This window comes from Salmo salar, chromosome ssa14, assembly GCF_905237065.1.
Source record: "Salmo salar chromosome ssa14, Ssal_v3.1, whole genome shotgun sequence".
NCBI lineage: Eukaryota > Metazoa > Chordata > Actinopteri > Salmoniformes > Salmonidae > Salmo > Salmo salar.
The window spans coordinates 53662877-53690870 of record NC_059455.1 but is presented as its reverse complement, the minus strand read 5'-3'; the positions used below and the strand labels follow the sequence as shown (position 1 = coordinate 53690870).

Below are 27994 nucleotides of genomic sequence, written 5' to 3'. Positions count from 1 at the left end.
GAGAGGAGCTCTGAGTTCCTATTGGTCCAGAACGGGGCCTTTATTTCACCGGAACGCCGTCCGCCATTTGTTGTCATGTAACAGAATCATAGTGTTTGTTAACTCCTGAGAATACCTGAGCCGGTAGGATCGAGGACGCGAATATCTTTGGAATTCGATCGGTATTATCTGTAAAACGATAAGCGAGATATATGTCTGTGAAACGGATAATATATGTTATGAATGTGGAAGAGGTGTTACTTTACTTTAACAAGTTAACCGCCTAACCTGGTTAGGGGGTTGATGAGGTCAGGACAGTGGTTGAGGTGTTTTGTTAGGTGCCTGAATATATATAGAGAGAGAGATTTATTTTGTCTTCATAACAGTCAGCTGATCGTAAGGAAACTGGCATCATGCCGTGTGATCAGAGGGACACGGACATTTCGGGGAATACCGATCTGTACTCACACAAGTAGGACCTAATATTTGTTTTCAAAGTGGAATTGTATTTTTGCTTGTTGAGTATTCAGATAACCTATTTTATCGTATTTAGGCGAACATATTAGCTAATCAAAAGATCTCACAACAACAATTTGACTATAATTAGAATAGAAAATAACCTAATATTCTCGAAGCAGTCATGTCGGACTACACACAGAGGTCTCTGCCTTTTTGTCGGCGGCTGAGTTACGCTGTGGGACACTTTCTGAACGATCTGTGTGCGTCCATGTGGTTCACCTATCTACTGGTGTACTACCACTCCGTGCTGGGCTTTCAGAACACCTATGCAGGTGTGTTACTGCTGGTGGGGCAGATAGCAGACGGGGTCTGCACACCCCTTATCGGCTACGAGTCGGACCGGACGCCGGGCTGTGGGACGTACGGCAAGAGGAAGACATGGCATTTAGTGGGTAAGTGTATATACCTGTTTCATATACGTGCATTGGTTGATTGCTACACTGTAATTATGATACAATTATGAATTAGTCAAATTATGTAATATTTGGATCTTACAATTGCCAATGTATGTATTCCGTACCATTCTCAATAAAATGACAATAAAGGCTATTATGTTACCATGCCAATGACATGTATTGAACTGAACACTTGTAGTCTTGTGACCAAACTTTAAGCTGAGTCATCCATAAGGAAGTTAGTTCCACAGGCCACATCCTACATTCAGGTGCTGCCAGACAGTTCCCTGGTAGTTTGTGGCAATTCAGGTTACCAGGCAGCTCTGCGCTATCAGGTTACCAGGCAGCTCTGCGCTATCAGGTTACCAGGCAGCTCTGCGCTATCAGGTTACCAGGCAGCTCTGCGCTATCAGGTTACCAGGCAGCTCTGCGCTATCAGGTTACCAGGCAGCTCTGCGCTATCAGGTTGCCAGGCAGCTCTGCGCTATCAGGTTGCCAGGCAGCTCTGCGCTATCAGGTTGCCAGGCAGCTCTGCGCTATCAGGTTGCCAGGCAGCTCTGCGCTATCAGGTTGCCAGGCAGCTCTGCGCTATCAGGTTGTTGAAGAAGCTCAGAGCTAGACAGGTCACCCTATCTGGGATCAGTGGGCTGTGATGATCAGGCCTGCTCCTGCATGAGACCCACTGGGCGTGCAGGCTTTTGTTCTAGCCCAGCACTAACACAGCTGCTAAAACAAATCATCATCAAGCCATTGATTAGTTGAATCAGGTGTGTCAGTGCTGGGCTAGAACAAAAACCTTCCACATCAAAGCTTTCACAACACCCTCTCTCCCTCCAGGGACGATCAGTGTGCTTATGTCCTTCATGTTCTTTCCTTTTTCCTCATTCCCCTTCCTGTGTCTGGGCTGTGACCTCATTCCCCTTCCTGTGTCTGGGCTGTGACCTCATTCCCCTTCCTGTGTCTGGGCTGTGACCTCATTCCCCTTCCTGTGCCTGGGCTGTGACCTCATTCCCCTTCCTGTGCCTGGGCTGTGACCTCATTCCCCTTCCTGTGCCTGGGCTGTGACCTCATTCCCCTTCCTGTGCCTGGGCTGTGACCTCATTCCCCTTCCTGTGCCTGGGCTGTGACCTCCTTCCCCTTCCTGTGCCTGGGCTGTGACCTCCTTCCCCTTCCTGTGCCTGGGCTGTGACCTCCTTCCCCTTCCTGTGCCTGGGCTGTGACCTCCTTCCCCTTCCTGTACCTGGGCTGTGACCTCATTCCCCTTCCTGTGCCTGGGCTGTGACCTCATTCCCCTTCGTGTGCCTGGTCTGTGTCATGTCTTCATAGAGCTAACCTCACTCCCCTCTTTATTACTCGGATTTGGTTCGGAGTAAGATGATCTTTATTGGCATGAATGACAAGGCTACTGTTGGTAAAGTGAAGTGAGATACACAGGTCAACAATAGCATCCCCTCCCTCCTCTCCAGGTACGGTCAGTGTGCTGATGTCCTTTGCGTTCATCTTTAATCAGTGTCTGGGGTGTGACCAGTACACCTCTCAGTGGGTCAGCCTGACGTACTTCATCCCGTTCATCATCATCTTCCAGTTCGGCTGGGCTGCCACGCAGATCTCACACCTGTCACTCATCCCTGAGCTGGTGTCCTGCGAACACGCCAAGGTGGAGCTCACCGCTTACAGGTAAATAACAACCAGGATGGATCTCACAGCTTACAGGTAAAAAAACAACCAGGATGGAGCTAGGGGACCGCCAAGGTGGAGCTCACCGCTTACAGGTAAATAACAACCAGGATGGAGCTCACAGCTTACAGGTAAATAACAACCAGGCTGGAGCTAGGGGACCGCCAAGGTGGAGCTCACTGCTTACAGGTAAATAACAACCAGGATGGAGCTAGGGACCGCCAAGGTGGAGCTCACCGCTTACAGGTAAATAACAACCAGGATGGAGCTCACAGCTTACAGGTAAATAACAACCAGGCTGGAGCTAGGGGACCGCCAAGGTGGAGCTCACTGCTTACAGGTAAATAACAACCAGGATGGAGCTAGGGACCGCCAAGGTGGAGCTCACAGCTTACAGGTAAATAACAACCAGGATGGAGCTAGGGGACCGCCAAGGTGGAGCTCACCGCTTACAGGTAAATAACAACCAGGATGGAGCTAGGGACCGCCAAGGTGGAGCTCACCGCTTACAGGTAAATAACAACCAGGATGGAGCTAGGGACCGCCAAGGTGGAGCTCACCGCTTACAGGTAAATAACAACCAGGATGGAGCTAGGAGACCGCCAAGGTGGAGCTCACTGCTTACAGGTAAATAACAACCAGGATGGAGCTAGGGACCGCCAAGGTGGAGCTCACCGCTTACAGGTAAATAACAACCAGGATGGAGCTAGGGACCGCCAAGGTGGAGCTCACCGCTTACAGGTAAATAACAACCAGGATAGAGCTAGGGACCGCCAAGGTGGAGCTCACCTCTTACAGGTAAATAACAACCAGGATGGAGCTAGGGACCGCCAAGGTGGAGCTCACCGCTTACAGGTAAATAACAACCAGGATGGAGCTAGGAGACCGCCAAGGTGGAGCTCACTGTTTACAGGTAAATAACAACCAGGATGGAGCTAGGGACCGCCAAGGTGGAGCTCACCGCTTACAGGTAAATAACAACCAGGATGGCGCTAGGGACCGCCAAGGTGGAGCTCACCGCTTACAGGTAAATAACAACCAGGATGGAGCTAGGGACCGCCAAGGTGGAGCTCACCGCTTACAGGTAAATAACAACCAGGATGGAGCTCACCGCTTACAGGTAAATAACAACCAGGATGGAGCTCACCGCTTACAGGTAAATAACAACCAGGATGGAGCTAGGGCGGTATACCATATTTTACGATATACCAGTATTAATACACGGACCGGTTTGGGTTTTTACTTTAGCTTCGATAATGGTATTTTTTAATGTTTGGTTTGTTAAATGGGTTACGCTGTGAGTAACATACATTTTTATAGTTTACTTGGCTACTTAAGTCGTCTCTCTCCGCTCTCTCTCCACGCCGCTTTCCCCACAGACCTAGCCCTGCCCCCTGTCATTCAAGGAGCGCGTGTTGTTCCTCGACCACGAGACGCGTTTAGTCTGCATGATCAATCAAATCAAATTTTATTTGTCACATGCGTGCCGAATACAACAGGTGTAGACTTTACCGTGAAATGCTTATTTACAAGCCCTTAACCTACAATGCAGTTTTAAGAAAATAGTTAATAAGATATTTACTAAATAAACTCAAGTAAAAAGTAACACCATAAAATAACAGTAATGAGGCTATATACAGGGGGTATTGAGTCAGTGTGCGGGGTAACAGGTTAGTCGAGGTAATTTCTACATGTCGGTAGGGGTAAAGTGACTATGCATAGATAATAAACAGCGAGTAGCAGCAGTGTAAAAACAAAGGGGGGGGGGGGGGGGTGTCAATGTAAATTGTCCGGTGGCCATTTTATTAATTGTTCAGCAGTCTCATGACTTGGTGGTAGAAGCTGTTAAGGAGCCTTTTGGGCCTAGACTTGTCACTCTGGTACCGCTTGCCGTGCAGTAGCAGAGATAACAGTCTATGACTTGGGTGACTGGAGTCTCTGACAATTTTATGGGCTTTCCTCTGACACCGCCTGGTATATAGGTCCTGGATGGCAGGAAGCTTGGCCCCAGTGATGTACTGGGCTGTACGCGATACCCTCTGTAGCGCCTTACTGTCAGATGCCGAGCAGTTGCCATACCAGGCGGTGATGCAACCGATCAGGATGCTCTCGATGGTGCTGCTGTAATAACTTTGAGGATCTTAGGACCCGTGACAAATCTTTTCAGTCTTCTGAGGGGGAAAAGGTTGTTTCCTCTTCATGACTGTCTTGGTGTGTTTGGACCATGATAGTTTGTTGGTGATGTGGACACCAAGGAACTTCAAACTCTCGACCTGCTCCACTACAGCCCCATCGATGTTAAATGGTGCTCTCATGCATGCTTCAGTGTTGCTTGCCTCGAAGCGAGGATATTTGGCATATAGCCGTTTCAGGAAGGTCATTTTCTTTGTGGTAATGCTGGTGAGTTACCGCTGCTCTGATATCCAGAAGTTCTTCCCGGCTGTGTGTAATAACACATTATTAGCCCATTAATGTTTTTGTAAGAAATAACACATTTAAAAAAAAAAAAATACTGCAAAGTTTCCTAAGAGCTAGAAGCACGGCAGCCCTATCCGTCGGTGCCATTTTATAACTTGTCAGAAATGTCCAGATCAACTAGCCGTAAGTTTTTTTTTAACCTGTTGATTTTGTTGTAATGTTTGAGTTACTCAAATAGCACATGAACACGCATAAGACATGGCAAAATGTGTAGAATTGCAGGAAATTTGCTTTTTAAAATGGCAAAATATTCTCTTCACCAACAAGAAGGGTGGTAGCAGCTTGTGCCCATAGAAATGGACGTGGCACGTGCCAGCATGGGCTGTGGGCATGGCATGTTCCCCAATGCTGGAAGGGGGGCCAGAGTGTTCCCCAGTGCTGGAAGGGGGGGCTGAGCGTTCCCCAGTGCTGGAAGGGGGGGCTGAGCGTTCCCCAGTGCTGGAAGGGGGGGCTGAGCGTTCCCCAGTGCTGGAAGGGGGGGCCTGAGCGTTCCCCAGTGCTGGAAGGGGGGCCTGAGCCTTCCCCAGTGCTGGAAGGGGGGCCTGAGCCTTCCCCAGTGCTGGAAGGGGGCCTGAGCGTTCCCCAGTGCTGGAAGGGGGGGCCTGAGCGTTCCCCAGTGCTGGAAGGGGGGCCTGAGCGTTCCCCAGTGCTGGAAGGGGGGCCTGAGCGTTCCCCAGTGCTGGAAGGGGGGCCTGAGCGTTCCCCAGTGCTGGAAGGGGGGGCCTGAGTCTTCCCCAGTGCTGGAAGGGGGGGCCTGAGTCTTCCCCAGTGCTGGAAGGCGGGGGCCGAGTCTTCCCCAGTGCTGGAAGGCGGGGGTCGAGTCTTCCCCAGTGCTGGAAGGCGGGGGCCGAGTCTTCCCCAGTGCTGGAAGGCGGGGGTCGAGTCTTCCCCAGTGCTGGAAGGCGGGGGCCGAGTCTTCCCCAGTGCTGGAAGGCGGGGGCCGAGTCTTCCCCAGTGCTGGAAGGCGGGGGCCGAGTCTTCCCCAGTGCTGGAAGGCGGGGGCCGAGTCTTCCCCAGTGCTGGAAGGCGGGGGCCGAGTCTTCCCCAGTGCTGGAAGGCGGGGGGCCGAGTCTTCCCCAGTGCTGGAAGGCGGGGGCCGAGTCTTCCCCAGTGCTGGAAGGCGGGGGCCGAGTCTTCCCCAGTGCTGGAAGGCGGGGGCCGAGTCTTCCCCAGTGCTGGAAGGCGGGGGCCGAGTCTTCCCCAGTGCTGAAAGGAGTTCCACCTCTTGTCCTCGTCTCCCAGGTATGCGTTTACAGTGATGGCCAACATAACAGTGTATGCTGTGGCCTATCTGCTGTTCCACTTCCAGACCGGATCAGACGAGGACCCCTCTCTCACCGAGACCCTGGGGCCCATAGATATCCCTATATTCAGGGTGAGTAGAGCCATACATTACCCCATAGATATCCCTATATTCAGGGTGAGCAGAGCCATACATTACCCCATAGATATCCCTATATTCAGAGCCATACATTACCCCATAGATATCCCTATATTCAGGGTAAGCAGAGCCATACATTACCCCATAGATATCCCTATCTTCAGGGTGAGTAGAGCCATACATTACCTCATAGATATCCCTATATTCAGGGTGAGCAGAGCCATACATTACCCCATAGATATCCCTATATTCAGGGTGAGTAGTGTCATACATTACCCCATAGATATCCCTATATTCAGAGCCATACATTACCCCATAGATATCCCTATATTCAGGTTGAGTAGAGCCATACATTACCCCATAGATATCCCTATATTCAGAGCCATACATTACCCCATAGATATCCCTATATTCAGGGTGAGTAGAGTCATACATTACCCCATAGATATCCCTATATTCAGGGTGAGTAGGCCATACATTACCTCATAGATATCCCTATATTCAGAGCCATACATTACCCCATAGATATCCCTATATTCAGGGTAAGCAGAGCCATACATTACCCCATAGATATCCTTATATTCAGGGTGATTCGAGCCATACATTACGTCATAGATATCCCTATATTCAGGGTGAGTAGAGCCATACATTACCTCATAGATATCCCTATTTTAGAGCCATACATTACCCCATAGATATCCCTATATTCAGGGTGAGCAGAGCCATACATTACCCCATAGATATCCCTATATTCAGGGTGAGCAGAGCCATACATTACCCCATAGATATCCCTATATTCAGAGCCATACATTACCCCATAGATATCCCTATATTCAGGGTGAGTAGAGCCATACATTACCCCATAGATATCCCTATATTCAGAGCCATACATTACCCCATAGATATCCCTATATTCAGGGTGAGTAGAGTCATACATTACCCCATAGATATCCCTATATTCAGGGTGAGTAGGCCATACATTACCTCATAGATATCCCTATATTCAGAGCCATACATTACCCCATAGATATCCCTATATTCAGGGTAAGCAGAGCCATACATTACCCCATAGATATCCTTATATTCAGGGTGATTCGAGCCATACATTACGTCATAGATATCCCTATATTCAGGGTGAGTAGAGCCATACATTACCTCATAGATATCCCTATTTTAGAGCCATACATTATCCCATAGATATCCCTATTTTCAGGGTGAGCAGAGCCATACATTACCCCATAGATATCCCTATATTCAGGGTGAGCAGAGCCATACATTACCCCATAGATATCCCTATATTCAGAGCCATACATTACCCCATAGATATCCCTATATTCAGAGCCATACATTACCCCATAGATATCTCTATATTCAGGGTGAGTAGAGCCATACATTACCCCATAGATATCCTTATATTCAGAGCCGTACATTACCCCATAGATATCCCTATATTCAGAGCCATACATTACCCCATAGATATCCCTATATTCAGAGCCATACATTACCCCATAGATATCCCTATATTCAGATTGTGTATTGTTTCCTGTACAGTTGATGCGAATTCATGATACAATTTAATCTTGACATTTTTTTTTTTTTAAGAATGTGTGTATGACCACAACAATTCACAACCCATTATCTTGCTGATGTTATCTTCTTCCTCGTGTTTGTAATAGGAAGTGCTTGTTGAAATGCACTGTAGGCTCATGCTAGACCTTCAGTATGTCATTTCAACACTGTTATTAAAAAATAAATAAATGTATAACAATATTAGACAAGATCAGGGAGGGATGAAGAGGAGATATTTACATCCGTCCATTTATACTTTTCATTCTCTATTTATTTTTTCTTTCAGAACCTGAGCCTCATCGTGCTGGGTATCGGTGCCCTTTTCTCTGTCCTCTTCCACCTGGGCACACGGGAAGAGAAGGGGGGAGCAGGGGAAGAGAAGAGGGAGGAGGAGGATGATGATGAAGAGGAAGGAGAGCGTCGGCCCCTCATCCCTCGCCCTCAGGGTGCCACCCCTGTCCAGTCGCTGCTGAGGTGGAAATGCTGGCTGAAACAACCTTCCTTTTACCAGGTAACACTGAAACACACCTGCCGTTTTTGGATCTGAGAGATTGTTAAGTCCGATTCAACAGCTGGTTGGATTTCAACAAGCATTTTGATCTGATACTCAGCTTCCGTTCTGTGTTCGATGTTCAGTGTACTTCCAATCGGGGTCGTTTGTTTCTATCAGGCAGTAGGATTGCTCTACTTAACCTCTATGGGCTAGGTGGGACGCTAGCGTGCCACCCGTGGTGCACTCCATCAACAGCAGGTGCATTTCAAGAGCGGCAAATTTGAATCCAAATAAATGTCAAAATTCAAATTTTTCAAACATACAACTATTTTACACCCTTTGAAAGATAAACATCTCCTTAATCTAACCACGTTTTACGATTTCAAAAAGGTTTTACGGCGAAAGCATAAATTTAGAGTATGTTAGGACAGTACATTTACAAGAGTTGTGTGTAATGCTTTGTCAAGTCAAAGACAGGGTCACCAAAACCATAAAACCAGCTAAAATGATGCACTAACCTTTTACAATCTCCATCAGATGACACTCCTAGGACATTATGTTAGACAATGCATGCATTTTTAGTTCTATCAAGTTCATATTTATATCCAAAAACAGCGTTTTACTATGGCATTGATGTTGAGGAAATCGTTTCCCTCCAATAACCGGCAGTCAAGTCAGCGTCACAAATTAAATAATTAAAATTAGAAAACATTGGTAAAATATTATATTGTCATTTAAAGAATTATAGATTTACATCTCTTGAACGCAATCAACTTGCCAGATTTAAAAATAACCTTACTGGGAAATCACACTTTGCAATAATCTGAGCACTGCGCCCAGAAAAATACGCGTTGCGATACAGACTAGACGTCATGTTGGGGAGATCTAAAATCGAAAATACTATGTAAATAATCCATTACCTTTGATTCTCTTCATCAGATGTCACTTCCAGGTATCACAGGTCCATAACGAATGTAGTTTTGTTCAAAAAAGCTCATCATTTATGTCCAAAAATCTCCGTCTTGTTAGCACATGATCTAAGCCAGCCGGACTTCTCGTCATGAACGAGGGGAAAAAATATATTTACGTTCGTTCAAACATGTCAAACGTTGTATAGCATAAATCATTAGGGCCTTTTTAACCAGAACATGAATAATATTCAAGGTGGACGAATGCATACTCTTTTATAACGTATTGGAACGAGGGTACCCAACATGAACTCGCGCGCCAGGTGTCTAATGGGACATCATCGTTCCATGGCTCTTGTTCGGTCAGATCTCCCTCCAGAAGACTCAAAACACTTTGTAAAGGCTGGTGACATCTAGTGGAAGCAATAGGAAGTGCCAAAATATTCCTCAGCCCCTGTGTTTTTCAATGGGATAGGTTTAAAGGTAATACAACACATCAGGTATCCACTTCCTGTCAGAAAATGTCTCAGGGTTTTGCCTGCCAAATGAGTTCTGTTATACACAGACACCATTCAAACAGTTTTAGAAACTTTAGAGTGTTTTCTATCCATATATAATAAGTATATGCATATTCTAGTTACTGGGTAGGATTAGTAACCAGATGAAATCGGGTACATTTTTTTTATCCAGACGTGCAAATGCTGCCCCCTAGCCCTAACAGGTTAATACAGTTTAAAAAAAAAAATTATATGACAAATGAAACTTAATATATTTTTGTTGAGATTTTGCAGACACAACACTGCTTTGTCTGTTTTTAGCCCATGTTAATAGAGGTGTTTTTAGCCCATGTTAATAGAGGTGTTTTTAGCCCATGTTAATAGAGGTGTTTTTAGCCCATGTTAATAGAGGTGTTTTTAGCCCATGTTAATAGAGGTGTTTTTAGCCCATGTTAATAGAGGTGTTTTTAGCCCATGTTAATAGAGGTGTTTTTAGCCCATGTTAATAGAGGTGTTTTTAGCCCATGTTAATAGAGGTGTTTTTAGCCCATGTTAGTTAATAGAGGTGTTTTTAGCCCATGTTAGTTAATAGAGGTGTTTTTAGCCCATGTTAGTTAATAGAGGTGTTTTTAGCCCATGTTAGTTAATAGAGGTGTTTTTAGCCCATGTTAGTTAATAGAGGTGTTTTTTAGCCCAGGTTAGTTAATAGAGGTGTTTTTTAGCCCAGGTTAGTTAATAGAGGTGTTTTTTAGCCCAGGTTAGTTAATAGAGGTGTTTTTTAGCCCAGGTTAGTTAATAGAGGTGTTTTTTAGCCCATGTTAGTTAATAGAGGTGTTTTTTAGCCCATGTTAATTAATAGAGGTGTTTTTTAGCCCATGTTAATAAATAGAGGTGTTTTTTAGCCCATGTTAATAAATAGAGGTGTTTTTTAGCCCATGTTAATAAATAGAGGTGTTTTTTAGCCCATGTTAATAAATAGAGGTGTTTTTAGTTCCTGTATTTTCCTTCTGTCCTGTTCAGGTAGCGTTTCTCTACATGTCCACCAGACTGATAGTGAACCTGTCTCAGACTTACATCTCCATGTATCTTACCAACACTCTCATGCTGCCAAAGGTAACAACATCATGTATCTTACCAACGCTCTCATGTTGCCAAAGGTAACAACATCATGTATCTTACCAACACTCTCATGTTGCCAAAGGTAACAACACTATAGCGATAACTATACCGATACCAATAACTTTAATTATACCTATAACTATAGCTGTACCTATAATTATACCGATAACTATAATTATACCCATAACTATATTGATAGCGATACCTATAGTTATACCGATACCTATAATTAGAACGATACCTATAATTATACCTATAGTTATACCTATAGTTATACCGATACCTATAATTAGAACGATACCTATAATTATACCTATAATTAGAACGATACCTATAGTTATACCTATAGTTATACCGATACCTATAGTTATACCAATACCTATAGTTATAATTATACCTATAATTAGAACTATACCCATAACTATATTGATAACTATAGCTATACCGATAATTATACCTATAACTATATTGATAATTTGATATAGGTATAATTATACTTATAACTATACCTGTAATTATACCGATATTGATAATTATACCTATAATTATTTTTATACCTATACCTATAATTATATCTAAAATTATAACTATACCTATAATTATTTTTGTACCTATATCGATAATTATACTTGTAGCGGTACCTATAGCTATCCCAATAATTATACCTGTACCAAAAACTATAATTATACCGATACCTAAAACTACAATTACCTGTAACTATACCTATAACTATACCAATATTTATACCGATACCTATATAGCTTTGCCTATAAGTATACCGATAACTATACCTATAAGTATAATTAACTATACTTATACCAATATTTATAGCTATGCTTATAACTATACTAATAACTATACCTTTAAGTATAATTAACTATACTTATACCTATAATTATACCGATACTTATAGCTATGCCTTTAACTATACCGATAATTATACCTGTAACTATACCAATAATTATAGCTATAGCTATATTTATACCGATACCTATAGCTTTGCCTATAACTATAAGTATAATTAACTAGACTTATACCAATACCTATAAGTATAATTAACTAGACTTATACCTATACCAATAATTAGAGCTATACCGATACCTATAACTATACCGATACCTGTAGCTTTGCCTATAACTATACCTATAAGTATACTTAACTATATTTATACCTATAAGTATAATTAACTATAATTATACCTATAATTATACTGATACTTTTAGCTATGTCTTTAACTATACCGATACCTATAATTATACCTATAATTATAGCTATGTCTTTAACTATACCGATAACTATAATTATACCTGTAACTATACCGATACCAATAATTATAGCTATACTTATGCCTTTAACTATACTGAAAACTATAATTATACCGTTAGCTATACCGAAAACTATAATTATTCCGATATGTTCACCGATATATTGTGCATCCCTACCTATAATTATAACTATACCTGTAACTGTACCTATAATTGTAACTGTACCTATAATTATAACTATACCTGTAACTACACCTGTACCTATAATTGTAACTGTACCTATAATTATAACTACACCTGTAACAATACCGATACCTGTAACTATACCGATAACTAACTATACCTATAAATACACCTATAACTAATGATGCACCGATATGACATTTTTGGCTGTTTTGTTGTTCATTTGTTCAGTCATTTCATTCTCAACCAGGATTATTATGGAACGCCGTTTGGGTCTTTACACGTCAAAAAAGATACACGTCAAATAACACATCTGTTTCAGTAGCTAGCTAACTATATAGCTAGGTGTCATCATCTAAAATTACCCTAATTTATAAGGCAGTTCTTATTTGATTAATGTTGGTCGGACCCATCTATGTGAAGCTAGCCACAATAAGGATTAGCCACAATTGTGGACTTTGCGGTTAGCCTTCAAAATAAAAGTACGGCATAATTCTACTATTTGTATTCATTTGCATTACTGTCAATGACACTCTTGAATTTGCAGTTTGCATTCAAAATAAAAGTATGTCATGGACAGTAATGCAAATAAATACAAATATTATAATTATGCCATACTTTTAGTTAGAAGTTTAACTGCAAATTCCACTTGTGCCTAATCCTTATTGTGGCTAGCTTCACAACACACAACCTGGTGCGGTCGAGCCTCACTATCTAGATGAAGCTAGCTGGCTGCTTTTAACGTTTAGTTTTGGGCAACAGGGTTAAGTTGCTGGCTAGCTATTTATTTTCATGAACTGAAGTTCAATTTCAATAGGCGAACAACAAGTGGCTACCTAGCTAATACTTACTTACAAGGATTCCTAAATCATTGCTAAGAATAATGAAAATGACTGCAGGTTCTACTGGTCATTGTTTTCAGGCTGGTTGTATTGGTGCTAGCTAGGTACCAAGTTAAAGCTAGCTACCCAGAAGTTGCGGTTGAACAAATGATGCTTTATTACCAACTCAGTATTGTAAACACATCGTTCGTGGCAAGTGTTTGCTTCTTTGCAGCCTTTTTTGTACAGCTTTGACAGTGTTACTGTGTCTTTTTTGACACACAAAGACCCAAATGGTGTTCCATAGTATGTATGGCGTGAAGCTCCTAGCAGTGACGCTATTACTGTGTAACTCCGGTAGGGCAACATCTGAAAAATAGCGCACTTGGTAGTGTGTACCGATGCTCGACCAGTCAGCGAAAGCCAACATCACCCACGACAGAGACCGGTTGATTGTCAAGGGCAATGAATTCCATTATCTTGGCTTTAATGGATTTCGCCTTTGAGTTGTCTCGCTGAAATTTTCTTACTCTTTCAAATTACTGCTGGACTTGTTGACTGCTCAATCCACACAGCAGACATTGTGGGCTAGTTTGGGAATGCTGTTCCACGTATAGCGCAACATTTTACGAGGCGTCATTACGTCATGTACCTACGTTATATAGGTATGCATGTCAGCTTTGCATTGGTTTCGCACATCGAGGCGTTAAACTAGACATCGGCCGTTACCGATGTTGGCATTTTTAGCTAATATCGTCCGATTCCGATATGTTCACCGATATATTGTGCATCCCTACTTATAGCTATACCCATACCTGTAACTGTACCTATATAATTGTACCTGTAATTGTAACTGTACCTATACCTGTAACTGTACCTGTAATTATACCTATACCTGTAATTATACCTATAACTGTAATTATAATTATAACTATAACTGTAATTATAACTATACCTGTAATTATAACTATACCTGTAACTACAATTATAACTATACCTGTAACTATAACTATACCTGTAACTGTAACTATACCTGTAACTGTAATTATAGCTATACCCATACCTGTAACTGTACCTATATAATTATACCTGTACCTGTAATTGTAACTGTACCTATTCCTGTAACTATAACTGTACCTGTAATTGTAACTGTACCTGTAATTGTAACTATACCTGTAATTATAACTATACCTGTAACTACAATTATAACTATACCTGTAACTGTAACTATACCTGTAACTATACCTATAACTATAATTCTAACTATACCTGTAATTATACCTATAACTATACCTGTAATTATACCTATAACTATACCTGTAATTATACCTATAACTATACCTGTAATTATACCTATAACTATACCTGTAACTATACATGTAAGTGTAACTATACCTGTAACTATACCTGTAACTGTAACTACACCTGTACCTGTAACTGTACCTATAACTATAATTATAACTATACCTGTAACTATACCTGTAATTATAACTGTACCTGTAATTATAACTATACCTGTAATTATAACTGTACCTGTAATTATAACTATACCTGTAATTATACCTATACCTGTAACTATACCTATACCTGTAATTATACCTATAACTGTAATTATAATTATAACTGTAATTATAATTATAACTATACCTGTAATTATAACTATACCTATAACTATACCTGTAACTATACCTGTAACTATACCTGTAACTATACCTGTAACTGTAACTATACCTGTAACTGTAACTGTAACTATACCTGTAACTATAATTATACCTGTAACTATACCTATAGCTATAACTATACCTGTAATTATACCTATAACTGTAACTATACCTGTAACTATAATTATAACTATACCTGTAATTATACCTGTAACTATACCTGTAACTATACCTATAACTATAATTATAACTATACCTGTAATTATACCTATAACTATACCTGTAACTGTAATTATAACTATAATTATAATTATAACTATACCTGTAACTATACCTATAACTATAATTATACCTATAACTATAACAATACCTGTAACTATACCTATAACTATAACAATACCTGTAATTATAACTATAATTATACCTGTACCTGTAACTATACCTATAATTATAACTATACCTATAACTATAACAATACCTGTAACTATACCTATAATTATAACTATACCTGTAATTATAACTATAATTATACCTGTACCTGTAACTATACCTATAATTATAACTATACCTGTAATTATAACTATAATTATACCTGTACCTGTAACTATACCTATAATTATAACTATACCTGTAATTATAACTATAATTATACCTGTACCTGTAATTATAACTATAATTATAACTGTACCTGTAATTATAACTATAATTATACCTGTACCTGTAACTATACCTATAATTATAACTATACCTATAATTATAACTATACCTGTAACTATACCTATAACTATACCTGTAACTATACCTATAACTATAATTATAACTATACCTGTAACTATACCTATAATTATAACTATACCTGTAATTATAACTATAATTATACCTGTAATTATAACTATAATTATACCTGTAACTATACCTATAATTATACCTGTACCTGTAATTATAACTATAATTATACCTGTACCTGTAACTATACCTGTAATTATACCTGTACCTGTAATTATAACTATAACTATACCTGTAACTATAATTATACCTGTACCTGTAACTATAACTATAATTATACCTGTAATTGTAACTATATACCTGTAATTGTAACTATATACCTGTAATTGTAACTATATACCTGTAATTGTAACTATATACCTGTAACTATACCTATAATTATAACTATACCTGTAACTATACCTATAATTATAATTATACCTGTACCTGTAACTATACCTGTAATTATACCTGTACCTGTAACTATACCTGTAATTATACCTGTACCTGTAATTATAATTATACCTGTAATTATAACTATAATTATACCTGTAATTATAATTATACCTGTAACTATACCTATGATTATAACTATACCTATAATTATACCTGTAACTATACCTATAACTATACCTGTAATTATAACTATAATTATACCTGTACCTGTAATTATAATTATACCTGTACCTGTAATTATAATTATACCTGTAACTGTAACTATATACCTGTAATTATAGCTATACCTGTAATTATAGCTATACCTGTATTTATAGCTATACCTGTATTTATACATGTATTTATAGCTATACCTGTATTTATAGCTATACCTGTAATTATAGCTATACCTGTAATTATATCTGTAACTATACCTGTAATTATAACTATACCTATAACTATAATTATACCTGTAATTATAACTATACCTATAACTATAATTATACCTGTAACTATACCTATAATTATAACTATTCCTGTAATTATAACTATAATTATACCTGTACCTGTAACTATACCTATAATTATAACTATACCTGTAATTATACCTGTAATTATACCTGTAACGATACCTGTAACGATAGCTATACCTGTAACGATACCTGTAACGATAGCTATACCTGTAACGATACCTGTAACGATAGCTATACCTGTAACGATACCTGTAACTATAGCTATACCGGTAATTGTAATTATACCAGTAATTGTAATTATACCTGTAATTATACCTGTAACTATAACTATAATTATAACTATACCTGTAACTATACCTATAACTATAATTATACCTGTAATTATAACTATACCTGTTATTGATGTAGAACCAGGACCTTGGTTGCACCTGTTAGGAAACTGTGTTACTGAGACTTTCTGTTCCCTGTTCCAGAAATACATTGCTACTATTCCCCTGGTGATGTACGTCAGCGGCTTCGCTTCCTCTTTCATCATGAGGCCTATCAGCAAACTCATCGGCAAATGTGTGAGTGTCTGTCTGGTCTATTTCCGATCTGTGCAGTAGTTTGTCTCAAACTGTAATACACATAACACAGTAGATTAATGGATTTGTGTTTTCAGTATATCTCTGACATTACATTATTGAACTAATATATATATACGTGTCTTGCTCGTCTCTGATTGGTAGATGACCTACTTCGTGGGCCTGCTGCTGATCATGGCCTTCTCTTATTGGGTGTTGGTAGACGACCAGATGGGTGACCAGATCTACGGGGCGTCCGTCCTTCTAGGGGTGGGGTCAGCTACCATCCTGGTGATGTCACTCTCCATGACCGCTGACCTCATCGGGGACCAGACGGTTGGTGTTAATACAGTTGCACCGTTTTTTGAAGTTGATTTAACTTTTATTGACTAACACACTTAAAGGTGCAATTTAACCAGGAAAAGCTCTAGACCCTTACTGTAGTTATAGGCTTCAACTAGACCCTTACTGTAGTTATAGGCTTCAACTAGACCCTTACTGTAGTTATAGGCTTCAACTGGACCCTTACTGTAGTTATAGGCTTCAACTGGACCCTTACTGTAGTTATAGGCTTCAACTGGACCCTTACTGTAGTTATAGGCTTCAACTAGACACTTACTGTAGTTATAGGCTTCAACTAGACACTTACTGTAGTTATAGGCTTCAACTGGACCCTTACTGTAGTTATAGGCTTCAACTGGACCCTTACTGTAGTTATTCAACAAGACCCTTACTGTAGTTATAGGCTTCAACTGGACCCTTACTGTAGTTATAGGCTTCAACTGGACCCTTACTGTAGTTATTCAACAAGACCCTTACTGTAGTTATAGGCTTCAACTAGACACTTACTGTAGTTATAGGCTTCAACTGGACCCTTACTGTAGTTATTCAACTGGACCCTTACTGTAGTTATTCAACTGGACCCTTACTGTAGTTGTTCAACTGGACCCTTACTGTAGTTATTCAACTGGACCCTTACTGTAGTTATTCAACAAGACCCTTACTGTAGTTATTCAACAAGACCCTTACTGTAGTTATTCAACTAGACACTTACTGTAGTTATTCAACTAGACACTTACTGTAGTTATTCAACTAGACACTTACTGTAGTTATTCAACTAGACACTTACTGTAGTTATTCAACTAGACCCTTACTGTAGTTATTCAACTAGACCCTTACTGTAGTTATTCAACTAGACCCTTACTGTAGTTATTCAACTAGACCCTTACTGTAGTTATTCAACTGGACCCTTACTGTAGTTATTCAACTGGACCCTTACTGTAGTTATTCAACTGGACCCTTACTGTAGTTATTCAACTGGACCCTTACTGTAGTTATTCAACTGGACCCTTACTGTAGTTATTCAACTGGACCCTTACTGTAGTTATTCAACTGGACCCTTACTGTAGTTATTCAACTGGACCCTTACTGTAGTTATTCAACTGGACCCTTAGTGTAGTTATTCAACAATACCCTTACTGTAGTTATAGGCTTCAACTAGACACTTACTGTAGTTATTCAACAAGACCCTTACTGTAGTTATTCAACAAGACCCTTACTGTAGTTATAGGCTTCAACTGGACCCTTACTGTAGTTATTCAACTGGACCCTTACTGTAGTTATAGGCTTCAACTGGACCCTTACTGTAGTTATTCAACAAGACCCTTACTGTAGTTATTCAACAAGACCCTTACTGTAGTTATTCAACTAGACCCTTAGTGTAGTTATTCAACTAGACCCTTAGTGTAGTTATTCAACTAGACCCTTAGTGTAGTTATTCAACTAGACACTTACTGTAGTTATTCAACTAGACCCTTAGTGTAGTTATAGGCTTCAACTAGACACTTACTGTAGTTATTCAACTAGACCCTTTCTGTAGTTATTCAACTAGACCCTTACTGTAGTTATAGGCTTCAACTAGACCCTTAGTGATAGTATTTTTCTGTGGTCAGGAGAAACGTAGGCCCCGATGAGTTAATGTGTGAGACTGATGGAGTTTGTTTTCGTGTTTTATGAAACTTTCCCTGTATTTCACAGCAAAGTGGAGCGTTTGTTTACGGGGCGATGAGCTTCACTGACAAGGTGGCCAACGGAGTAGCTGTTATGATGATACAGACTCTACACCCCTGCCAGTGAGTGTCTGTGTGTGTGTGCCATACCCAAGCTTCTGTACATTTTTAATATTAGAACATGAAAAACGGTTTGGTACTCGAATGTGTGTTCAGTACTTTTTTCAAATGTGTCACGGATCAAACCTGTCTATCAGCACAGCCATCCCCTAATTATAGAGAACCGTGCCTGATCTCTTAACTCACTGCTAGCCTGGGAGTCTGGGCTGCATCGTGTTAGCTCCACTAACTCACTGCTAGCCTGGGAGTCTGGGCTGCATCGTGTTAGCTCCACTAACTCACTGCTAGCCTGGGAGTCTGGGCTGCATCGTGTTAGCTCCACTAACTCACTGCTAGCCTGGGAGTCTGGGCTGCATCGTGTTAGCTCCACTAACTCACTGCTAGCCTGTACTGGGAGTCTGGGCTGCATCATGTTAGCTCCACTAACTCACTGCCAGCCTGGGAGTCTGGGCTGCATCATGTTAGCTCCACTAACTCACTGCTAGCCTGTACTGGGAGTCTGGGCTGCATCATGTTAGCTCTATTAACTCACTGCTAGCCTGGGAGTCTGGGCTGCATCGTGTTAGCTCCACCAACTCACTGCTAGCCTGGGAGTCCGGGCTGCATCGTGTTAGCTCCACCAACTCACTGCTAGCCTGGGAGTCTGGGCTGCATCGTGTTAGCTCCACTAACTCACTGCTAGCCTGGGAGTCTGGGCTGCATCGTGTTAGCTCCACTAACTCACTGCTAGCCTGTACTGGGAGTCTGGGCTGCATCATGTTAGCTCCACTAACTCACTGCCAGCCTGGGAGTCTGGGCTGCATCATGTTAGCTCCACTAACTCACTGCTAGCCTGTACTGGGAGTCTGGGCTGCATCATGTTAGCTCTATTAACTCACTGCTAGCCTGGGAGTCTGGGCTGCATCGTGTTAGCTCCACCAACTCACTGCTAGCCTGGGAGTCTGGGCTGCATCGTGTTACCTCCACCAACTCACTGCTAGCCTGGGAGTCTGGGCTGCATCGTGTTAGCTCCACTAACTCACTGCTAGCCTGGGAGTCTGGGCTGCATCGTGTTAGCTCCACTAACTCACTGCTAGCCTGGGAGTCTGGGCTGCATCATGTTAGCTCCACTAACTCACTGCTAGCCTGTACTGGGAGTCTGGGCTGCACCATGTTAGCTCCATCTGGGCTGCATCATGTTAGCCTCCCACTCATGCTGTACAGAAGTGAAAACACTTTAATAATGTAACACGGCATGTAGAAATGTTAAACTGTTAATTACTGTTGGCAAAACAATGTCCGGTACAGGCTAGAACACTTTACAATACAAGAAGATGCTGGTATTTTCCAGCTTGGTAGGCTAACTTTCCTTGCTAGCTGACAGCTGAAGCTAACATCAATTCACTACCCTAGTACTGTGTTTGTGATAATATGCAAACCATCGGTAAAATATGCTGATTTCAAAGCAGATTGCCACCAAAACCTTTATTTATTCACCTATTTGGTCTCAAGTCTCTTCCCAAGATGATCTATTGCCTCAGTGAACGGACTGTGCTCTGATGGGCCGCCCCCCTTTTTAGACCTAGGTTACGTATGTATTCACCCGTATTGTGTATAGACCTAGGCTACGTGTGTATAGACCTAGGCTACGTATGTATTCCCCTGTATTGTGTATAGACCTAGGCTACGTATGTATTCCCCTGTATTGTGTATAGACCTAGGCTACGTATGTATTCCCCTGTATTGTGTATAGAGACCTAGGCTACGTCTGTATTCACCTGTATTGTGACTAGACCTAGGCTACGTCTATATTCACCTGTATTGTGAATAGACCTAGGCTACGTCTTGATCCAAGTTTTTATCAATAGAGATGTGTGTTCTTCTGTTGTAACTTTCCTTCCCCCCCTCTTTCCCTTCCCCTCTCTCTGTCTCTCCTGTCTCTCTCTCTCTCTCCTGTCTCCTCTGTCTCTCCTGTCTCTCTCGCTCTCCTCCCTACCCTCTGTCTCTCTCGCTCTCCTCCCTACCCTCTGTGTCTCTCTCTCTCTCTCCCCCACCCCTCTGTCCCTGTCTCTGTCTCTCTCTCTCTCTCTCTCTCCCCCACCCCTCTGTCCCTCTCTCTCTCTCTCCCCTCTGTCTCTCTGTCTCCTCTGTCTCTCTCTCCCCCACCCCTCTGTCTCCCCCTCTGTCTCTGTCCATCAGTACTCAGGTCTGCTGTCCAGCGTGTGTGTGGTACTACCACTATGTCATGGTCATAGCAACAGGAGGCGTGGCCGTCGTTGCAGCTCTCAGTCTCTGTACCATCCTTGTCTGGCCTATCGGGATCGTCCGCCGTGAGTTTCATCACATTACATTTGAACTATAAAGTAAACTCTGATATGGTTGTTCATGATTGATTTTTCAGGATCTCTTTTTTTTTGCCTACCGAAGGGCTAGTCTTCCTTTTGGATGTTCGTGTAGTAATGCGCTACAAGTGCTGTGGTGCTGATTTGTTTACTCTTTCAGAGACAGACGTGAAGAACATAGACAATCCTAACTACGATTGGGTGGTTCCAGTGGGGCGGGGCCAGGGTGAGGGCTTTCAAACATTTTACTCAAGAAATTCCCTTCTCAAGGTGTCCATCACATCCAGCATCAGTAGACTTGTTTTACACCTTGCTTCAACCCTAATGCTTTCAGGTGTGGTGCTGTTTTCCCTTCCAGACTCTGGCAAGAAGAACCAACACAAGGAGAACATAGACAACCCTAACTACACTCAGGAAGCGGGGCAGTGTGATTGTGCTAGTGTTAGGGATTAGGGGCTGGGGTTAGGGGCTGGGTTTAGGGCTGGTGCTGGGCCTTATAACATTTACTAAACAAATCAAATTCAATTCAAGTAAATATCAAATTTGAAATATGGATTGACCTAACTGAGGTGGAAGGTTGACCTAACTGAGGTGGAAGGTTGACCTAACTGAGGTGGAAGGTTGACCTAACCGAGGTGGAAGGTTGACCTAACCGAGGTGGAAGGTTGACCTAACCGAGGTGGAAGGTTGACCTAACCGAGGTGGAAGGTTGACCTAACCGAGGTGAAAGGTTGACCTAACCGAGGTGGAAGGTTGACCTAACCGAGGTGGAAGGTTGACCTAACCGAGGTGGAAGGTTGACCTAACCGAGGTGGAAGGTTGACCTAACCGAGGTGGAAGGTTGACCTAACCGAGGTGGAAGGTTGACCTAACCGAGGTGGAAGGTTGGCCTAACCGAGGTGGAAGGTTGGCCTAACCGAGGTGGAAGGTTGGCCTAACCGAGGTGTTTGCTCTTCCAGACTGAGGGGCCGGTAGGTCTGACGGCTGAGGGGCCGGTAGGTCTGACGGTGTAGGTCTTATCACATTTTAAATAAAATAATCAAAAAATTCTCAATTTCCAATTACATTCAGCATCAGTATGTTTGATTGGATCAAATGGTGGATGATATAGGTTCTCAGAACTGTAATGAATGACTATTATAATAAGATTGAACTGTAATGAATGACTATTATAATAATAATGGAACTATAATGAATGACTATTATAATAATAAGACTGAACTGTAATGAATGACTATTATTATAATAATAATAATAATAATAATAATAATAAGATTGAACTGTAATGAATGACTATTATAATAATAATAAGAAGATTGAGCTGTAATGAATGACTATTATAATAATAATAAGACTGAACTGTAATGAATGACTATTATAATAATAAGACTGAACTGTAATGAATGACTATTATAATAGGATTATGGAAACCAGATTCATTTCCAAATCGTTTTTATTTTTGATATCTATCTACCACTATACTGAATTAGAAGTTATTTTCTGTCCAAATCTGTCAGTTCTTGATCCAGCTTATCCATTGACTGTCTTTCATTTGATTTGTAAATGCTGCTGTTTGGACAGTTAATTGATTGGTCCTAATAAAAACAAAAAAATAGACTACACTTTTCAACTAACTTCCTGATTCACTGAACGACTACGTAAGAGTGTGTCTGGCTGGTGTCAACGTTTGCTTTATTATCTATAGAATATCAAGGTATTTGTTGTGATTGACATGTCCCCTCTGTGTCTCTGTCCCTCTGTCTCTTTGCAGGTCTGCCTTACATCACAGGTCTGATGGGCAGCGAGGATCAGGACATCTCTGAGGACAACTCTTACCAGCCTAGACCAACGGTCAACTAAGGAACTACTGCTGGTAGAGGTATGGTGGACAGGGTTAACTGGACCCTGCTCTACTGAAGTAGAGACCAGGACCAGGGCTCTACTGAAGCAGAGACCAGGGCTCTACTGAAGCAGAGACCAGGGCTCTACTGAAGCAGAGACCAGGGCTCTACTGAAGCAGAGACCAGGGCTCTACTGAAGCAGGGGCCAGGGCTCTACTGAAGCAGGGGCCAGGGCTCTACTGAAGCAGGGGCCAGGGCTCTACTGAAGCAGGGACCAGGGCTCTACTGAAGCAGGGACCAGGGCTCTACTGAAGCAGGGACCAGGGCTCTACTGAAGCAGGGACCAGGGCTCTACTGAAGCGGAGACCAGGGCTCTACTGAAGCGGGGACCAGCCAGTCCCACGTATCCCTGGGTGAATAACCACTGCAGAACCCAGCTTCTCTCTTCAGGGATTATAGTTTAGCTCTGTGGCCTCTCCAGGACCTCTCCAAGACTCACTCAGGCATCTTAAACTCTCAGCTGGAACAACAAACATTTAGACAGAGAAGTAATCTCACCGGAGTGTTCACAAACAGCCAAGTGGACCAGCAGTAGTTCCTCTGAACTGAAAGAATCAAAATACTTTTCTTCTGGACCTGACCAGTAGCTGTTCTGTTCTGTAGGTGAGTTGGGTGGAACAGTAGCCATCAGGTCCCATTTCTACTATAGATCAAAACGTTGCTATGCTGTCACAGAGTAAATGGTCATTTAGCAGAGTATCGGTCAATACAGTGAACACTATTACTGTCAACATGAGGGAGGCTATACAGTAACAGTCCATTCGCTCTCTCGCTCTCTCTCGCTCTCTCTCGCTCTCTCTGTTTCTCTCTCTGTTTCTCTCTCTGTTTCTCTCTCTGTTTCTCGCTCTGTTTCTCGCTCTGTTTCTCGCTCTCTCTGTTTCTCGCTCTCTCTGTTTCTCGCTCTCTCTGTTTCTCGCTCTCTCTGTTTCTCGCTCTCTCTGTTTCTCGCTCTCTCTGTTTCTCGCTCTCTCGCTCTCTGGCTCTCTCAATCAGCACCTTCTCACAGTCATACTGCGGTTGATTCAGTCGGTTCATTCGGCCGGTTGCTTTGGCCGGTCGGTCCAGTCGGTCGGTCGGTTCAACAGTGCCTATATGATTGAGTATATATATCTACACTGATACACATGGATCCAGAAGACTTACATACCACTCTTGAGAAAAGTCCTAATAATACACTATTATACCATCTGTTGTGAATGTCCCAAAACAAATACTGATTACAGCCCGCTGGGCATACACTGGTTGAATCAGCGTTGTTTCCACGTCATTTCAATGAAATTACATTGAACCAATGTGGAATAGACGTTGAATTGACGTCTGCCCAGTGGGAGGTGCCATGTCAATCGGGAAAAGCTTTTGTTTTGAGGTACGTTCTCTTTGTAAATGTAGTTATTGTGTGTTTTTACTAGAGTGTTGGGAACATTTAATTCCAGTGGTAATCATTAGTGTTGTAGTAATAATACCACATTGTGTTGCTTTAAACTAAATCATGTTGTGTGTTTTTGATTACATGTTCTAGTGTAAATTAATGTTGCAAGTAAAATAAGGATTTGTGGGGGCATTTATTAAATGAAACGAATCAGGATTTAAGCAGTAGCCAATGTGAAAATGGATACTTTGCAATATGGATAAACTGAATGGAATTTATACTGAGCAAAAAATATAAACGCAACAATTTCAACCATTTTACTGAGTTACTGTTCATATGAATTTATTAGGGACCTAATCTATGGATTTCACATGACTGCGCAGGGGCAAAGCCATGGGTGGACCTTGGCAAAGGAGAAATGCTCACTAACAGGGATGTAAACAAATTGTGCTCAAAATTAGATAGAAATAAGCTTTTTGTACTTATGGAACATTTCTGGGATTTTTTGTTGTTGTTTTCAGTTCATGGGACCAACACTTTACATGTTGCGTTTTTTTATATTTTTGTTCAGTATATATGAATAGTAGAATATATTTTCTGTTGATATTCCACTCAGGTTACTGGACAGAAAGATGATTCTACGTCTCAAACAATAGAACTAGAATCATTAGAGTATAAATAATTTTAATTCTATGGAGAAAACATTTTTTTTGCACAGGGCAACTAGGAAACTGCCTTTATAGGAAAACATTTTATTTTATCTCTTGAGAAATATTTTTGTATTCATTTTGCTTTTTATTTCCAATATATTGCGAAGTGACTAATTTTTTTTTTCTTTATTTTTTTTTTCTTCCTACTGTTCATATCATGCTCATTCATTGGGAAGTATATTAAACATATTTCATACTACTCTCATACACTGTGTTTGTTCATCTACTTTTCTAGAATAATTCTCCACATTAACATTGGCCTAGAGCATGGTGAGGGAGGCTATACAGAGAGAGCATGGTGTGTGCAACGCCAGGGTTGTGGGTTCGATTCCCACGTGGGGCCAGTACAAAAACAATTTTAAAAAATGCATGAAATGTATGCATTCACTACTGTAAGTCGCTCTGGATAAGAGCGTCTGCTAAATGACTAAAATGTAAAATGTATTGGTTAGTGGGGAAGGAGGGCCCACCCTCGCCCCCTCTCACCCTCCCCCCTGACCCTGGAATGGTATACCTAAAGGTGCCTACATACAGATTAGTATCATGTAGATCTCCCCTACCACACAAATGTCAGATGGCTGAGTTTGGGGAAGGTGCTTAAAAGGGTGTGGGACCTGAAGTTGGAGATGAAAGGGAAAATATGTGAAAATATGAAAGGGAAAATATGTGGATTTCCCTCAACGGCAAGATAAAGAATGGTTGGCTGATTTTGCCTTCACCATCGACATCATGGCCTCATGAATGAACTGAATTCCCAACTACTAGGGAATGGCCTTTTTGCACATCAGATGTACAGCCTTGTCAAAGCCTTCAAGGGAAAATTACTCTTCCTGACCCGCCAAGGTGAAGCCAACAATCTCACCCACCTTCCTACACTACTAGTCTGTTCCCTATCAGATGAGAACAATCTCACCCACCTTCCAACACTACTAGTCTGTTCCCTATCAGATGAGAACAATCTCACCCACCTTCCCACGCTACTAGTCTCACCCACCTTCCAACACTACTAGTCTGTTCCCTATCAGATGAGAACAATCTCACCCACCTTCCCACACTACTAGTCTGTTCCCTATCAGATGAGAACAATCTCACCCACCTTCCCACCCTACTAGTCTGTTCCCTATCAGATGAGAACAATCTCACCCACCTTCCCACACTACTAGTCTGTTCCCTATCAGATGAGAACAATCTCACCCACCTTCCCACACTACTAGTCTGTTCCCTATCAGATGAGAACAATCTCACCCACCTTCCCACACTACTAGTCTGTTCCCTATCAGATGAGAACAATCTCACCCACCTTCCTACACTACTAGTCTGTTCCCTATCAGATGAGAACAATCTCACCCACCTTCCCACGCTACTAGTCTCACCCACCTTCCAACACTACTAGTCTGTTCCCTATCAGATGAGAACAATCTCACCCACCTTCCAACACTACTAGTCTGTTCCCTATCAGATGAGAACAATCTCACCCACCTTCCCACACTACTAGTCTGTTCCCTATCAGATGAGAACAATCTCACCCACCTTCCCACACTACTAGTCTGTTCCCTATCAGATGAGAACAATCTCACCCACCTTCCCACGCTACTAGTCTCACCCACCTTCCAACACTACTAGTCTGTTCCCTATCAGATGAGAACAATCTCACCCACCTTCCCACGCTACTAGTCTCACCCACCTTCCAACACTACTAGTCTGTTCCCTATCAGATGAGAACAATCTCACCCACCTTCCTACACTACTAGTCTGTTCCCTATCAGATGAGAACAATCTCACCCACCTTCCAACACTACTAGTCTGTTCCCTATCAGATGAGAACAATCTCACCCACCTTCCAACACTACTAGTCTGTTCCCTATCAGATGAGAACAATCTCACCCACCTTCCCACACTACTAGTCTGTTCCCTATCAGATGAGAACAATCTCACCCACCTTCCAACACTACTAGTCTGTTCCCTATCAGATGAGAACAATCTCACCCATCTTCCAACACTACTAGTCTGTTCCCTATCAGATGAGAACAATCTCACCCACCTTCCTACACTACTAGTCTGTTCCCTATCAGATGAGAACAATCTCACCCACCTTCCCACGCTACTAGTCTCACCCACCTTCCAACACTACTAGTCTGTTCCCTATCAGATGAGAACAATCTCACCCACCTTCCAACACTACTAGTCTGTTCCCTATCAGATGAGAACAATCTCACCCACCTTCCCACGCTACTAGTCTCACTCACCTTCCAACACTACTAGTCTGTTCCCTATCAGATGAGAACAATCTCACCCACCTTCCCACGCTACTAGTCTCACCCACCTTCCAACACTACTAGTCTGTTCCCTATCAGATGAGAACAATCTCACCCACCTTCCAACA

General features: G+C 41.8%; 1 protein-coding gene across 6 annotated transcripts; it reads left to right on the top strand.

The window, feature by feature from the left end:
• The first annotated feature begins 41 nt into the window (after nucleotides 1-41).
• LOC106592566 (major facilitator superfamily domain-containing protein 12) lies at nucleotides 42-25816 on the top strand. Of its 6 annotated transcripts, none has more exons than XR_006758853.1 (12): nucleotides 42-890; nucleotides 2360-2570; nucleotides 6291-6423; nucleotides 8285-8509; nucleotides 10917-11009; nucleotides 17092-17184; nucleotides 17347-17517; nucleotides 19219-19313; nucleotides 21489-21619; nucleotides 21792-21857; nucleotides 23403-24135; nucleotides 24526-25816. XR_006758853.1 is itself a non-coding variant. In XM_045694565.1 (11 exons), the coding sequence occupies exons 1-11, from the start codon at nucleotides 620-622 to the stop codon at nucleotides 23489-23491; spliced, it is 1578 nt and encodes a 525-aa protein (XP_045550521.1). In that variant the 5' UTR covers nucleotides 42-619; the 3' UTR covers nucleotides 23492-25816. The 6 variants fall into 6 exon arrangements, 4 of the variants coding, with proteins under 4 accessions (XP_045550521.1, XP_045550519.1, XP_045550522.1 ...); XR_006758852.1 differs by lacking the exons at nucleotides 23403-24135; nucleotides 24526-25816 and adding exons at nucleotides 21966-22200; nucleotides 22245-23253; XM_045694565.1 differs by having other exon boundaries at nucleotides 23403-25816.
• The last annotated feature ends 2178 nt before the right edge of the window (nucleotides 25817-27994 follow it).